At 40.1% G+C, this 14,811-nt stretch overlaps 1 protein-coding gene across 1 annotated transcript in view; it reads left to right on the forward strand.

Moving 5' to 3' along the window:
• The window catches only part of LOC115122266 (extracellular matrix organizing protein FRAS1-like), a 523,719-nt gene that overhangs the window by 180,967 nt on the left and 327,941 nt on the right, over nt 1-14,811 (forward strand). The window contains 2 exon segments of the mRNA XM_065027018.1: nt 2,492-2,602; nt 3,327-3,474. Coding sequence (XP_064883090.1) covers nt 2,492-2,602; nt 3,327-3,474 — 259 coding nt within the window.

Here is a 14,811-nt window from a genome sequence, read left to right on the forward strand (position 1 = left end):
TACCTACATCATGCTGGTTTACCTACATCATGCTGGTTTCCCTACATCATGCTGGTTTATGCTGGTTTACCTACATCATGCTGGTTTACCTACATCATGCTGGTTTACCTCATGCATCATGCTGGTTTACCTACATCATGCTGGTTTACCTACATCATGCTGGTTTCCTACATCATGCTGGTTTACCTACATCATGCTGGTTTACCTACATCATGCTGGTTTCCCTACATCATGCTGGTTTACCTACATCATGCTGGTTTACCTACATCATGCTGGTTTACCTACATCATGCTGGTTTACCTACATCATGCTGGTTTACCTACATCATGCTGGTTTACATCATGCTGGTTTACCTACATCATGCTGGTTTCCCTACATCATGCTGGTTTACCTACATCATGCTGGTTTCCCTACATCATGCTGGTTTACCTACATCATGCTGGTTTACCTACATCATGCTGGTTTACCTACATCATGCTGGTTTACCTACATCATGCTGGTTTACCTACATCATGCTGGTTTACCTACATCATGCTGGTTTACCTACATCATGCTGGTTTACCTACATCATGCTGGTTTCCCTACATCATGCTGGTTTACCTACATCATGCTGGTTTCCCTACATCATGCTGGTTTACCTACATCATGCTGGTTTACCTACATCATGCTGGTTTACCTACATCATGCTGGTTTACCTACATCATGCTGGTTTACCTACATCATGCTGGTTTACCTACATCATGCTGGTTTACCTACATCATGCTGGTTTACCTACATCATGCTGGTTTACCTACATCATGCTGGTTTACCTACATCATGCTGGTTTCCTCTTTTTTCTTTTTTGGATACATACAAATAAAAACTAGGATGCAACCGAGAGAATACCTCATGGATATCTCCCTTCATTATAAGACATAATTTACTAGCTCAGTAGGGTGCTTGGCCTACATACAGAATCATGTAATCATTTGTGGCAGGAGTTCTTTGAGGACAACAAAAAAATAGAAAACAGGGTTTTACTCTAGAAGTGAAGGAAATGCTCTGACATAAAACAAATGTACATTTTAAAGCTTGACTTCATAACACCTACCACTGCTAGTCTCGTCTTTATCATTCAACATGACACTCTGATTAAAATGGTAAGGCTTGTATACGTGGAACTAATTCAAGTGTGTTTCCTTCACACCTTATCAGACATTTGAATTCTCATCCCATGATATTGATCCCCCATCATCAATCATTGTATAATGTAATCTCTGTTACCCCAGGAGTTAAATCTTCTGTAATTTGTCAGCTGCGTGACTTAAAACCAGCCTGTTAAGTATTAATTAAGGATATATATATATATATATATATATATAGTTGGCCTGATTCCAGATCAGATTTCCCAAGGTCACACAGCATGAGTTGAGAGCCTAGAGACTGATATAATACAATGACAGGCTACTCTGAATAGTGACAAGTATGGATCTGATACCAGATCAGATTTCCCAAGGTCACACAGCAGGAGTTGAGAGCCTAGAGACTGATATAATACAATGACAGGCTACTCTGAATAGTGACAAGTAGGATCTGATTCCAGATCAGCTGTGTGACAAAAACAAAAAAAAACATCACTTAATCATTTATCCTCGAAGATGAATATTTTTCACGATTTCAAAGGATTTTCCATTGAATTGTTTGTTAACAATTTAGTGGCTCAACATTCTGCTCCATTTTATACTCAATGAAATCAATCAAAATGTATTTTTAAAGCCTTTTTACATCAGCAGATGTGCTGTACAGAAACCCAGCCTAAAACCCCAAACAATGCAGATGTAGAAGTACTCCAACTGTATTAATACCCTGGTTTTGTGTGCGTGTGTGTGTGTGTGTGTGTGTGTGTGTGTGTCTGTGTGTGTGTGTGTGTGTGTGTGTGTGTGTGTGTGTGTGTGTGTGTGTGTGTGTGTGTGTGTGTGTGTGTGTGTGTGTGTGTGTGTGTGTGTGTGTAATGTTGTTGGAAGTTAAGGTGTACACTGACTAATTTCCTCTAACCACTGGACTGAAGGAAGGAGGGAGGAAGGAGAGAGGGGGAGAGAGAGAGGAAAGAGAGAGATGAGAGAGAGGGGGAGAGAGGAAAGAGAGAGGGGAGAGAGGAAAGAGAGAAGGGGAGAGAGGAAAGAGAGAGGGGGAGAGAGGGGGAGAGATTAAAGAGAGAAGGGGAGAGAGGAAAGAGAGAAGGGAGAGAGGAAAGAGAGAAGGGGAGAGAGGAGAGAAAGGAAAGGGAGAGAGAGGGAAAGAGAGGGGGGGAAAGGAGAGGAAAGAGAGGGGGGAAAGGAGAGGAAAGAGAAGAGAAGGGGGAGAGAGACAGGAAACAGAGAAGGGGAGAGGTAAGAGAGAAGGGGAAAGGAGAGGAAAGAGAAGAGAAGGGGGAGAGAGACAGGAAACAGAGAAGGGGAGAGGTAAGAGAGAATGATGGAGCGAGCACCCATTTCCCTTTTCTTTTTGACAGGGATCAGAGCTGGTCCACCTACCAGGGAAGTGCTGCCCCGAGTGTCAGTCCATGAAGACCTCTTGTGTCTACCCACATCAGTCCTCTGGGAAGGAACAGAGGCGACTGGCGGTGAGTAAAGAGGCTTGATTAGGTTCACCATAATCACTTAGTGTAATCCCTGAAATCTACACAAAGTTCCTATAGTTTCAGTTGATCATTTCTACCTCATGGCAATCTTTGTCTGCTTGTCTCTGTCTTTCTCTCTTTCTCGCTGTCTCTGTTTCGGTCTCTCTTAATCGCTCTTTCTCCCTCTCCCACTCTCTCACCCCCCCCTCCCCCTGTATCTCACCCCCCCTGTATCTCCCCCTCCCCCTGTCTCTCACCCCCTCCCCCTGTATCTCACCCCCTGTATCTCACCCCTCCACCCCTGTCTCTCACTCCTCCCCCCGTCTCTCACCCCTCCCCTCCCCCCCTCCCCCTGTATCTCCCCCCCCCCTGTCTATCACCCCCCTGTCTCTCACACCTCCACCCCTGTCTCTCACTCCTCCCCCCGTCTCTCACCCTCCCCTGTCTCTCCCCCTCCCCCTGTATCTCCCCCTCCCCCTGTCTATCACCCCTCCCCCTGTCTCTCACACCTCCACCCCTGTCTCTCACCCCTCCCCCTGTATCTCCCCCTCCCCCTGTCTATCACCCCCCTGTCTCTCACCCCTCCCCTGTCTCTCACCCCTCCCCCTGTCTCTCACTCCTCCCCCTGTCTCTCACCCCTCCCCCTGTCTCTTACCCCTCCCCCTGTCTCTCACCCCTCCCCCTGTCTCTCACCCCTCCCCCCTGTCTCTCACCCCTCCCCCTCTAGAACCTGGAGAGGTGGAGTGAGGGCCCATGCAGGGAGTGTGAGTGTCGTGAGGGCAGGGTGACCTGCTTCCTGGCGTCCTGTCTCACCTGTCCCCTGGGGATGCTGGCTGTGCCTCGCCAGGGACAGTGTTGCCCAGAATGTAAACAGGGTAAGAGTGGCACACACACACACACACACACACCCACACACACACACACACACACACACACACACACACACACACACACATGCACATGCACACTTGTTGAATAGGTCTGTTATATTACTTGTTGAATAGGTCTGTTATATTACTTGTTGAATAGGTCTGTTATATTATATATTAATAATGGATTGAGTTTATACAGTAGAACAGGGTTCATCAACGGGATGATATATTTTGTTGAGCGGATGGTCAGGGGGGACGAAACGTAGTTACACATCATTTATAGACAACAAATTGACCGCAAGAAGCCCAAACATATATAATGTCTGACTGAAACATAATCATTTCAAACCTTGCTTACATTTGTATAAGATCACGTGTCTTGTCTATTATGCGTTGGGAATACATGGGAACAGATTTATTAAATTAAAATCACTTTGAGCTGATTTTCTGGTGTTTTCTGGATTTCCTGGTGTTTTCTGGAATTCCTGGTGTTTTCTGGATTTCCTGGTGTTTTCTGGATTTCCTGGTGTTTTTACAGTCTTTTATGTCCAACAATGAAAAGTATTTTAATGAAGAAGACAAAAAATGTGCTCAGAAAACTTGGTGGGGGGGGGCCAAATAAAACCAACCGCAGGCCAAATTCAGCCCGCAGACCGCCAGTTGGGGAACCCTGCAGTACAATACTGCACTTTCCCCTGGTTTTCATAGTAAAAGGATTGTAGTTGTCATGACAACACCAGGCTCCATGAATGATGTTTGGGAGTGAGTGATATGTGGCTAAACAAAGCTGCCATTTGGAGGGTTAACATATGAAGCCCCTCATCCCACTCTCCCTATAAAGACGTCCCATTGATTTTAGCAGCAGCTCTGTCTAACTCAGCGCTACTCTTGTCTCATCCAACAGTCTTTTCCCCTCTGGCTCTCTCTGGAAATGCTCTCCTTTGTTTTCAGACAGCGTTGCTGAGGTTAAGGTCTTCTTTCCGTGAACATTTATAAAGCCTAATTAGCTTTTTCTTAACTCTTCCATTAATTAATTATTATGAAGGGGCTATGCATATACTCGGGTGAGAAAGAAGAGGAGATGGAGAATGAGAAAGAGAGGGCGGAAAGAGAGAGAGAGAGAAAGAGAACAGCAGGGGAGAGGAAAGGACAGACACAGAGAGATAGAGAGAGCTATAGAGGAAGAGATGAGAGAGAGAGATGGAAAAAAGAGAGACAGAGAGGAAGAGAGAGAGAGAATTAGGCCGATACCCGCTAATTATCAAAATCCAGAAAAGAGACATTAAACTCCACAACCACCTAGCGATTCCCAAACCTTCCATAACAAAGCCATCACATACAGAGAGATGAACCCAAGCAAGCTGGTCCTGGGGCTCTGTTCACAAACACAAACATTTCCCACAGAGCCCCAGATCAGCAACACAGTTAGACCCAACCAAATCATGAGAAAACAAAAAGATAATTACTTGACACATTGGAAAGAATTAACAAAAAAAACAGCGCAAACTAGAATGCTATTTTGCCCAAACAGAGAGTACACAGTGGCAGAATACCTGACCACTGTGACTGACGCAAACTTAAGGAAAGCTTTGACTATTTACAGACTCAGTGAGCATAGCCTTGCTATTGAGAAAGGCCACCGTAGGCAGACATGGCTCTCAAGAGAAGACAGGCTATGTGCTCACTGCCCACAAAATGAGGTGGAAACTGAGCTGCACTTCCTAACCTCCTGTCCAATGTATGACCATATTAGAGACACATTTTTCCCTCAGATTGCACAGATCCATAAATAATTTGAAAGCAAACCCAATTTTGATAAACTCCCATATCTACTGGGTGAAATACCACAGTGTGCCATCACAGCAGCAAGATGTGACCTGTTGCCACAAGAAAAGGGCAACCAGCGAAGAACAAACACCATTGTAAATACAACACATATTTATGTTTATTTATTTTCCCTTTTGTACTTTCACCATTTGCACATCATTACAACACTGTATATAGACATAATATGACATCTGTAATGTATTTATTGTTTTGGAACTTCTGTGACTGTAATGTTTACTGTTCATTTTTATTGTTTATTTCACTTTTGTTTATTATCTACTTCACTTGCTTTGGCCATGTTAACATATGTTTCCCATGCCGATAAAGCCCCTTGTATTGAATTGAATTGAGAGAGAGAGAGGAAGAGATGGGAGAGAGAGGGGGAGTGAAAGGGAGAGTGAAAGGGAGAGTGAAAGGGAGAGAGAGTGAGAGAGAGAGAGAGAGAGAGAGAGAGAGAGAGAGAGAGAGAGATGGAAGAGAGCTGAAATGATTATAGTTAGTTACCATAGAAAGAACATTTGGAAAATCACCCTACTTAATTCTTTAGTCATATCCCAGTTGACCTATTTACTAATGGCCCTACATACACCGAACAACTACTTCTATTATTATATATATTTTTGGGGATATTGTTTTTAAAAACACTATAATGTTTGTAAATTATATCGTAAATAGGACTTGTGGAGTTATGTCACACATGCAGCTTACCCAGATACATACAGATGTCTGCTCTACTCAAAATTACAACCAACTAATTGCAGCAAAAACATGGAAGAGGGGTAGAAAGTAATGCAGGTCTTTAGTGTCTTAACGACTGACAGTAATAATAATAATCATTATCATACCTGTAAGCTGTTAGTGTCTTAACGACTGTTCCACAGGTGCGTGTTCATTAATTGTTTATGGTTCATTGAACAATCATGGGAAACAGTGTTTAAACCCTTTAGAAGAAGGTCTGTGAAGTTATTTGGATTTTTATGAATGATCTTTGAATGACAGGGTCCTGAAAAAGGGACAGTTCATTTTTTGCAGAGTTTAGATTGTAAAATAGTTGGGAAGAGATTTTCTACACCGATTCCCATGATACACAAAACTTAAGAGTCTTTCCATTTAAATGATTATACAATATTATTTCAACCAATATAATGTTATATGGTGAATATGGGGGATATAACCATCCTGCTCAGCAGAGTTGGCTGCGAAGAGACAGAATCATTACAGCATTTGTTTTGGTACTGTCCTTATGTAGATAGACAGACAGACAGACAGACAGAGACAGACAGACAGAGACAGACAGACAGACAGACAGACAGACAGACAGACAGACAGACAGACAGACAGACAGACAGACAGACAGACAGACAGACAGACAGACAGACAGACAGAGCTATCCAATAGTAGTCTATGTCCTTACAGAGCTATCCAATAGTAGTCTATGTCCTTACAGAGCTATCCAATAGTAGTCTATGTGTTACAGAGCTATCCAATTGTAGTCTATGTCCTTACAGAGTTATCCAATAATAGACTATGTCCTTACAGAGCTATCCAATAGTAGACTATGTCCATACAGAGCTATCCAATAGTAGTATATGTCCTTACAGAGCTATCCAATAGTAGTCTATGTGTTACAGAGCTATCCAATAGAAGTCTATGTCCTTACAGAGCTATCCAATAGTAGTATATGTCCTTACAGAGCTATCCAATAGTAGTCTATGTGTTACAGAACTATCCAATAGTAGTCTATGTCCTTACAGAGCTATCCAATAGTAGACTATGTCCTTACAGAGCTATCCAATAGTAGTCTATGTGTTACAGAGCTATCCAATAGTAGTCTATGTGTTACAGAGCTATCCAATAGTAGTCTATGCCCTTAGAGAGCTATCCAATAGTAGTATATGTGTTACAGAGCTATCCAATAGTAGTCTATGTGTTACAGAGCTATCCAATAGGAGTCTTTGTCCTTACAGAGCTATCCAATAGTAGTCTATGTGTTACAGAGCTATCCAATAGTAGTCTATGCCCTTACAGAGCTATCCAATAGTAGTCTATGTGTTACAGAGCTATCCAATAGTAGTCTATGTCCTTACAGAGCTATCCAATAGTAGTCTATGTGTTACAGAGCTATCCAATAGTAGTCTATGTGTTACAGAGTTATCCAATAATAGACTATGTCCTTACAGAGCTATCCAATAGTAGACTATGTCCTTACATAGCTATCCAATAGTAGTCTATGTGTTACAGAGCTATCCAATAGTAGTCTATGTGTTACAGAGCTATCCAATAGTCTATGTCCTTACAGAGCTATCTAGTAGTCCTGTCCTTACAGAGCTATCCAATAGTAGTCTATGTCCTTACAGAGCTATCCAATAGTAGTCTATGTCCTTACAGAGCTATCCAATAGTAGTCTATGTCCTTACAGAGCTATCCAATAGTAGTCTATGTCTATCAATAGTAGTCCTTACAGAGCTATCCAATAGTAGTCTATGTGTTACAGAGCTATCCAATAGTAGTCTATGTGTTAATAGTAGTCTATGTCCTTACAGAGCTATCCAATAGTAGTCTATGTGTTACAGAGCTATCCAATAGTAGTCTATGTCCTTACAGAGCTATCCAATAGTAGTCTATGTCCAGAGCTATCCAATAGTAGTCTATGTGTTACAGAGCTATCCAATAGTAGTCTATGTGTTACAGAGCTATCCAATAGAGCTATGTCCTTACAGAGCTATCCAATAGTAGTCTATGTGTTACAGAGCTATCCAATAGTAGTCTATGTGTTACAGAGTTATCCAATAATAGACTATGTCCTTACAGAGCTATCCAATAGTAGTCTATGTATCCTTACAGAGCTATCCAAGTAGTCTAGTATATGTCCCTTACAGAGCTATCCAATAGTAGTCTATGTCCTTACAGAGCTATCCAATAGTAGTCTATGTCTTACAGAGCTATCAATAGTAGTCTATGTCCTTACAGAGCTATCAATATCCAATAGTAGTCTATGTCCTTACAGAGCTATCCAATAGTAGTCTATGTCCTTACAGAGCTATCCAATAGTAGTCTATGTGTTACAGAGCTATCCAATAGTAGTCTATGTGTTACAGAGCTATCCAATAGTAGTCTATGTCTATGTAGTTACAGAGCTATCCAATAGTAGTCTATGTGTTACAGAGCTATCCAATAGTAGTCTATGAGCTATCCAATAGTAGTCTATGTCCTTACAGAGCTATCCAATAGTAGTATATGTCCTTACAGAGCTATCCATAGTAGTCTAGTGTTACTATCCAATAGTAGTCTATGTGTTACAGAGCTATCCAATAGTAGTCTATGCCCTTACAGAGCTATCCAATAGTAGTCTATGTCCTTACAGAGCTATCCAATAGTAGTATATGTCCTTACAGAGCTATCCAATAGTAGTCTATGTGTTACAGAGCTATCCAATAGTAGTCTATGTGTTACAGAGCTATCCAATAGTAGTCTATGTCCTTACAGAGCTATCCAATAGTAGTCTATGTCCTTACAGAGCTATCCAATAGTAGTCTATGTCCTTACAGAGCTATCCAATAGTAGTCTATGTGTTACAGAGCTATCCAATAGTAGTCTATGTGTTACAGAGCTATCCAATAATAGTCTATGTGTTACAGAGCTATCCAATAGTAGTCTGTCCTTACAGAGCTATCCAATAGTAGTCTATGTGTTACATAGCTATCCAATAGTAGTCTATGCCCTTAGAGAGCTATCCAATAGTAGTCTATGCCCTTACAGAGCTATCCAATAGTAGTCTATGTCCTTACAGAGCTATCCAATAGTAGTATATGTCCTTACAGAGCTATCCAATAGTAGTCTATGTGTTACAGAGCTATCCAATAGTAGTCTATGTGTTACAGAGCTATCCAATAGTAGTCTATGTCCTTACAGAGCTATCCAATAGTAGTCTATGTCCTTACAGAGCTATCCAATAGTAGTCTATGTCCTTACAGAGCTATCCAATAGTAGTCTATGTGTTACAGAGCTATCCAATAGTAGTCTATGTGTTACAGAGCTATCCAATAATAGTCTATGTGTTACAGAGCTATCCAATAGTAGTCTGTCCTTACAGAGCTATCCAATAGTAGTCTATGTGTTACATAGCTATCCAATAGTAGTCTATGCCCTTAGAGAGCTATCCAATAGTAGTCTATGTGTTACAGAGCTATCCAATAGTAGTCTATGTGTTACAGAGCTATCCAATAGTAGTCTATGTGTTACAGAGCTATCCAATAGTAGTCTATGTGTTACAGAGCTATCCAATAGTAGTCTATGTGTTACAGAGCTATCCAATAGTAGTCTATGCCCTTACAGAGCTATCCAATAGTAGTCTATGTGTTACAGAGCTATCCAATAGTAGTCTATGTCCTTACAGAGCTATCCAATAGTAGTCTATGTGTTACAGAGCTATCCAATAGTAGTCTATGTGTTACAGAGCTATCCAATAGTAGTCTATGTGTTACAGAGTTATCCAATAGTAGACTATGTCCTTACAGAGCTATCCAATAGTAGTCTATGTCCAGAGCTATCAATAGTAGTCTATGTGTTACAAGCTATCCAATAGTAGTCTATGTGTTACAGAGCTATCCAATAGTAGTCTATGTGTTACAGAGCTATCCAATAGTAGTCTATGTCCATACAGAGCTATCCAATATAGTAGACTATGTCCTTATCAATAGAGCTATGTGTTACCAATAGTAGTCTATGTGTTACAGAGCTATCCAATAGTAGTCTATGTGTTACAGAGCTATCCAATAGAAGTCTATGTCCTTACAGAGCTATCCAATAGTAGTCTATGTCCTTACAGAGCTATCCAATAGTAGTCTATGTGTTACAGAGCTATCCAATAGTAGTCTATGTCCTTACAGAGCTATCCAATAGTAGACTATGTCCTTACAGAGCTATCAATAGTAGTCTATGTGTTACAGAGCTATCCAATAGTAGTCTATGTGTTACAGAGCTATCAATAGTAGTCTATGCCCTTACAGAGCTATCCAATAGTAGTCTATGTGTTACAGAGCTATCCAATAGTAGTCTATGTGTTACAGAGCTATCCAATAGTAGTCTTTGTCCTTACAGAGCTATCCAATAGTAGTCTATGTGTTACAGAGCTATCCAATAGTAGTCTATGTGTTACAGAGCTATCCAATAGTAGTCTATGTGTTACAGAGCTATCCAATAGTAGTCTATGTCCTTACAGAGCTATCCAATAGTAGTCTATGTGTTACAGAGCTATCCAATAGTAGTCTATGTAGTTACAGAGCTATCCAATAATAGACTATGTCCTTACAGAGCTATCCAATAGACTATGTCCTTACAGAGCTATACAGAGCTATCCAATAGTAGTCTATGTGTTACAGAGCTATCCAATAGTAGTCTATGTGTTACAGAGCTATCCAATAGGAGTCTTTGTCCTTACAGAGCTATCCAATAGTAGTCTATGTCCTTACAGAGCTATCCAATAGTAGTCTATGTCCTTACAAAGCTATCCAATAGTAGTCTATGTCCTTACAGAGCTATCCAATAGTAGTCTTTGTCCTTACAGAGCTATCCAATAGTAGTCTATGTCCTTACAGAGCTATCCAATAGAAGTCTATGTGTTACAGAGCTATCCAATAGTAGTCTATGTCAGAGCTATCCAATAGTAGTCTATGTCCTTACAGAGCTTACAGAGCTATCCAATAGTAGTCTATGTGTTACAGAGCTATCCAATAGTAGTCTATGTGTTACAGAGCTATCCAATAGTAGTCTATGTCCTTACAGAGCTATCCAATAGTAGTCTATGTCCTTACAGAGCTATCCAATAGTAGTCTATGTCCTTACAGAGCTATCCAATAGTAGTCTATGTGTTACAGAGCTATCCAATAGTAGTCTATGTCCTTACAGAGCTATCCAATAGTAGTATCCAATAGTAGTCTATGTCCTTACAGAGCTATCAATAGTAGTCTATGTGTTACAGAGCTATCCAATAGTAGTCTATGTGTTACAGAGCTATCCAATAGTAGTCTATGTCCTTACAGAGCTATCCAATAGTAGTCTATGTCCTTACAGAGCTATCCAATAGTAGTCTATGTCCTTACAGAGCTATCCAATAGTAGTCTATGTCCTTACAGAGCTATCCAATAGTAGTCTATGTCCTTACAGAGCTATCCAATAGTAGTCTATGTGTTACAGAGCTATCCAATAGTAGTCTATGTGTTACAATAGTAGTCTATCCTTACAGAGCTATCCAATAGTAGTCTATGTGTTACATAGCTATCCAATAGTAGTCTATGCCCTTAGAGAGCTATCCAATAGTAGTCTATGTGTTACAGAGCTATCCAATAGTAGTCTATGTGTTACAGAGCTATCCAATAGTAGTCTATGTGTTACAGAGCTATCCAATAGTAGTCTATGTGTTACAGAGCTATCCAATAGTAGTCTATGTGTTACAGAGCTATCCAATAGTAGTCTATGTGTTTACAGAGCTATCCAATAGTAGTCTATGTGTTACAGAGCTATCCAATAGTAGTCTATGTCCTTACAGAGCTATCCAATAGTAGTCTATGTGTTACAGAGCTATCAATAGTAGTCTATGTGTTACAGAGCTATCCAATAGTAGTCTATGTCCTTACAGAGCTATCCAATAATAGACTATGTCCTTACAGAGCTATCCAATAGTAGACTATGTCCTTACATAGCTATCCAATAGTAGTCTATGTGTTACAGAGCTATCCAATAGTAGTCTATGTGTTACAGAGCTATCCAATAGGAGTCTTTGTCCTTACAGAGCTATCCAATAGTAGTCTATGTCCTTACAGAGCTATCCAATAGTAGTCTATGTCCTTACAAAGCTATCCAATAGTAGTCTATGTCCTTACAGAGCTATCCAATAGTAGTCTTTGTCCTTACAGAGCTATCCAATAGTAGTCTATGTGTTACAGAGCTATCCAATAGAAGTCTATGTGTTACAGAGCTATCCAATAGTAGTCTATGTGTTACAGAGCTATCCAATAGTAGTCTATGTGTTACAGAGCTATCCAATAGTAGTCTATGTCCTTACAGAGCTATCCAATAGTAGTCTATGTGTTACATAGCTATCCAATAGTAGTCTATGTCCTTACAGAGCTATCCAATAGTAGTCTATGTGTTACATAGCTATCCAATAGTAGTCTATGTCCTTACAGAGCTATCCAATAGTAGTCTATGTCCTTACAGAGCTATCCAATAGTAGTCTATGTCCTTACAGAGCTATCCAATAGTAGTCTATGTGTTACAGAGCTATCCAATAGTAGTCTATGTGTTACAGAGCTATCCAATAGAAGTATATGTGTTACAGAGCTATCCAATAGTAGTCTATGTGTTACAGAGTTATCCAATAATAGACTATGTCCTTACAGAGCTATCCAATAGTAGACTATGTCCTTACATAGCTATCCAATAGTAGTCTATGTGTTACAGAGCTATCCAATAGTAGTCTATGTGTTACAGAGCTATCCAATAGGAGTCTTTGTCCTTACAGAGCTATCCAATAGTAGTCTATGTCCTTACAGAGCTATCCAATAGTAGTCTATGTCCTTACAAAGCTATCCAATAGTAGTCTATGTCCTTACAGAGCTATCCAATAGTAGTCTTTGTCCTTACAGAGCTATCCAATAGTAGTCTATGTGTTACAGAGCTATCCAATAGAAGTCTATGTGTTACAGAGCTATCCAATAGTAGTCTATGTGTTACAGAGCTATCCAATAGTAGTCTATGTGTTACAGAGCTATCCAATAGTAGTCTATGTCCTTACAGAGCTATCCAATAGTAGTCTATGTCCTTACAGAGCTATCCAATAGTAGTCTATGTGTTACAGAGCTATCCAATAGTAGTCTATGTGTTACAGAGCTATCCAATAGTAGTCTATGCCCTTACAGAGCTATCCAATAGTAGTCTATGTCCTTACAGAGCTATCCAATAGTAGTATATGTCCTTACAGAGCTATCCAATAGTAGTCTATGTGTTACAGAGCTATCCAATAGTAGTCTATGTGTTACAGAGCTATCCAATAGTAGTCTATGTCCTTACAGAGCTATCCAATAGTAGACTATGTCCTTACAGAGCTATCCAATAGTAGTCTATGTCCTTACAGAGCTATCCAATAGTAGTCTATGTCCTTACAGAGCTATCCAATAGTAGTCTATGTGTTACAGAGCTATCCAATAGAAGTATATGTGTTACAGAGCTATCCAATAGTAGTCTATGTGTTACAGAGTTATCCAATAATAGACTATGTCCTTACAGAGCTATCCAATAGTAGACTATGTCCATACAGAGCTATCCAATAGAAGTCTATGTCCTTACAGAGCTATCCAATAGTAGTATATGTCCTTACAGACCTATCCAATAGTAGTCTATGTGTTACAGAGCTATCCAATAGTAGTCTATGTGTTACAGAGCTATCCAATAGGAGAACTTTGTCCTTACAGAGCTATCCAATAGTAGTCTATGTCCTTACAGAGCTATCCAATAGTAGTCTATGTCCTTACAGAGCTATCCAATAGTAGTCTATGTCCTTACAGAGCTAACCAATAGTAGTCTTTGTCCTTACAGAGCTATCCAATAGTAGTCTATGTGTTACAGAGCTATCCAATAGAAGTCTATGTGTTACAGAGCTATCCAATAGTAGTCTATGTGTTACAGAGCTATCCAATAGTAGTCTATGTGTTACAGAGCTATCCAATAGTAGACTATGTCCTTACAGAGCTATCCAATAGTAGTCTATGTCCTTACAGAGCTATCCAATAGTAGTATTTGTGTTACATAGCTATCCAATAGTAGTCTATGTCCTTACAGAGCTATCCAATAGTAGTCTATGTCCTTACAGAGCTATCCAATAGGAGTCTTTGTGTTACAGAGCTATCCAATAGTAGACTATGTCCTTACAGAGCTATCCAATAGTAGTCTATGTCCTTACAGAGCTATCCAATAGTAGTCTATGTCCTTACAGAGCTATCCAATATAGAGCTATCCAATAGTAGTCTATGTCCTTACAGAGCTATCCAATAGTAAATGACTTAAATGTAATGTAAATGTAAATGTAGTCTATGTCCTTACAGAGCTATCCAATAGTAGTCTATGTGTTACAGAGCTATCCAATAGTAGTCTATGTGTTACAGAGCTATCCAATAGGAGTCTTTGTCCTTACAGAGCTATCCAATAGTAGTCTATGTCCTTACAGAGCTATCCAATAGTGGTCTATGTCCTTACAGAGCTATCCAATAGTAGTCTATGTCCTTACAGAGCTATCCAATAGTAGTCTATGTGTTACAGAGCTATCCAATAGTAGTCTATGTGTTACAGAGCTATCCAATAGAAGTATATGTGTTACAGAGCTATCCAATAGTAGTCTATGTGTTACAGAGCTATCCAATAGGAGTCTTTGTCCTTACAGAGCTATCCAATAGTAGTCTATGTCCTTACAGAGCTATCCAATAGTAGTCTATGTCCTTACAGAGCTATCCAATAGTA

This window comes from Oncorhynchus nerka, linkage group LG13 (genome assembly GCF_034236695.1).
Source record: "Oncorhynchus nerka isolate Pitt River linkage group LG13, Oner_Uvic_2.0, whole genome shotgun sequence".
Classification (NCBI taxonomy): domain Eukaryota; kingdom Metazoa; phylum Chordata; class Actinopteri; order Salmoniformes; family Salmonidae; genus Oncorhynchus; species Oncorhynchus nerka.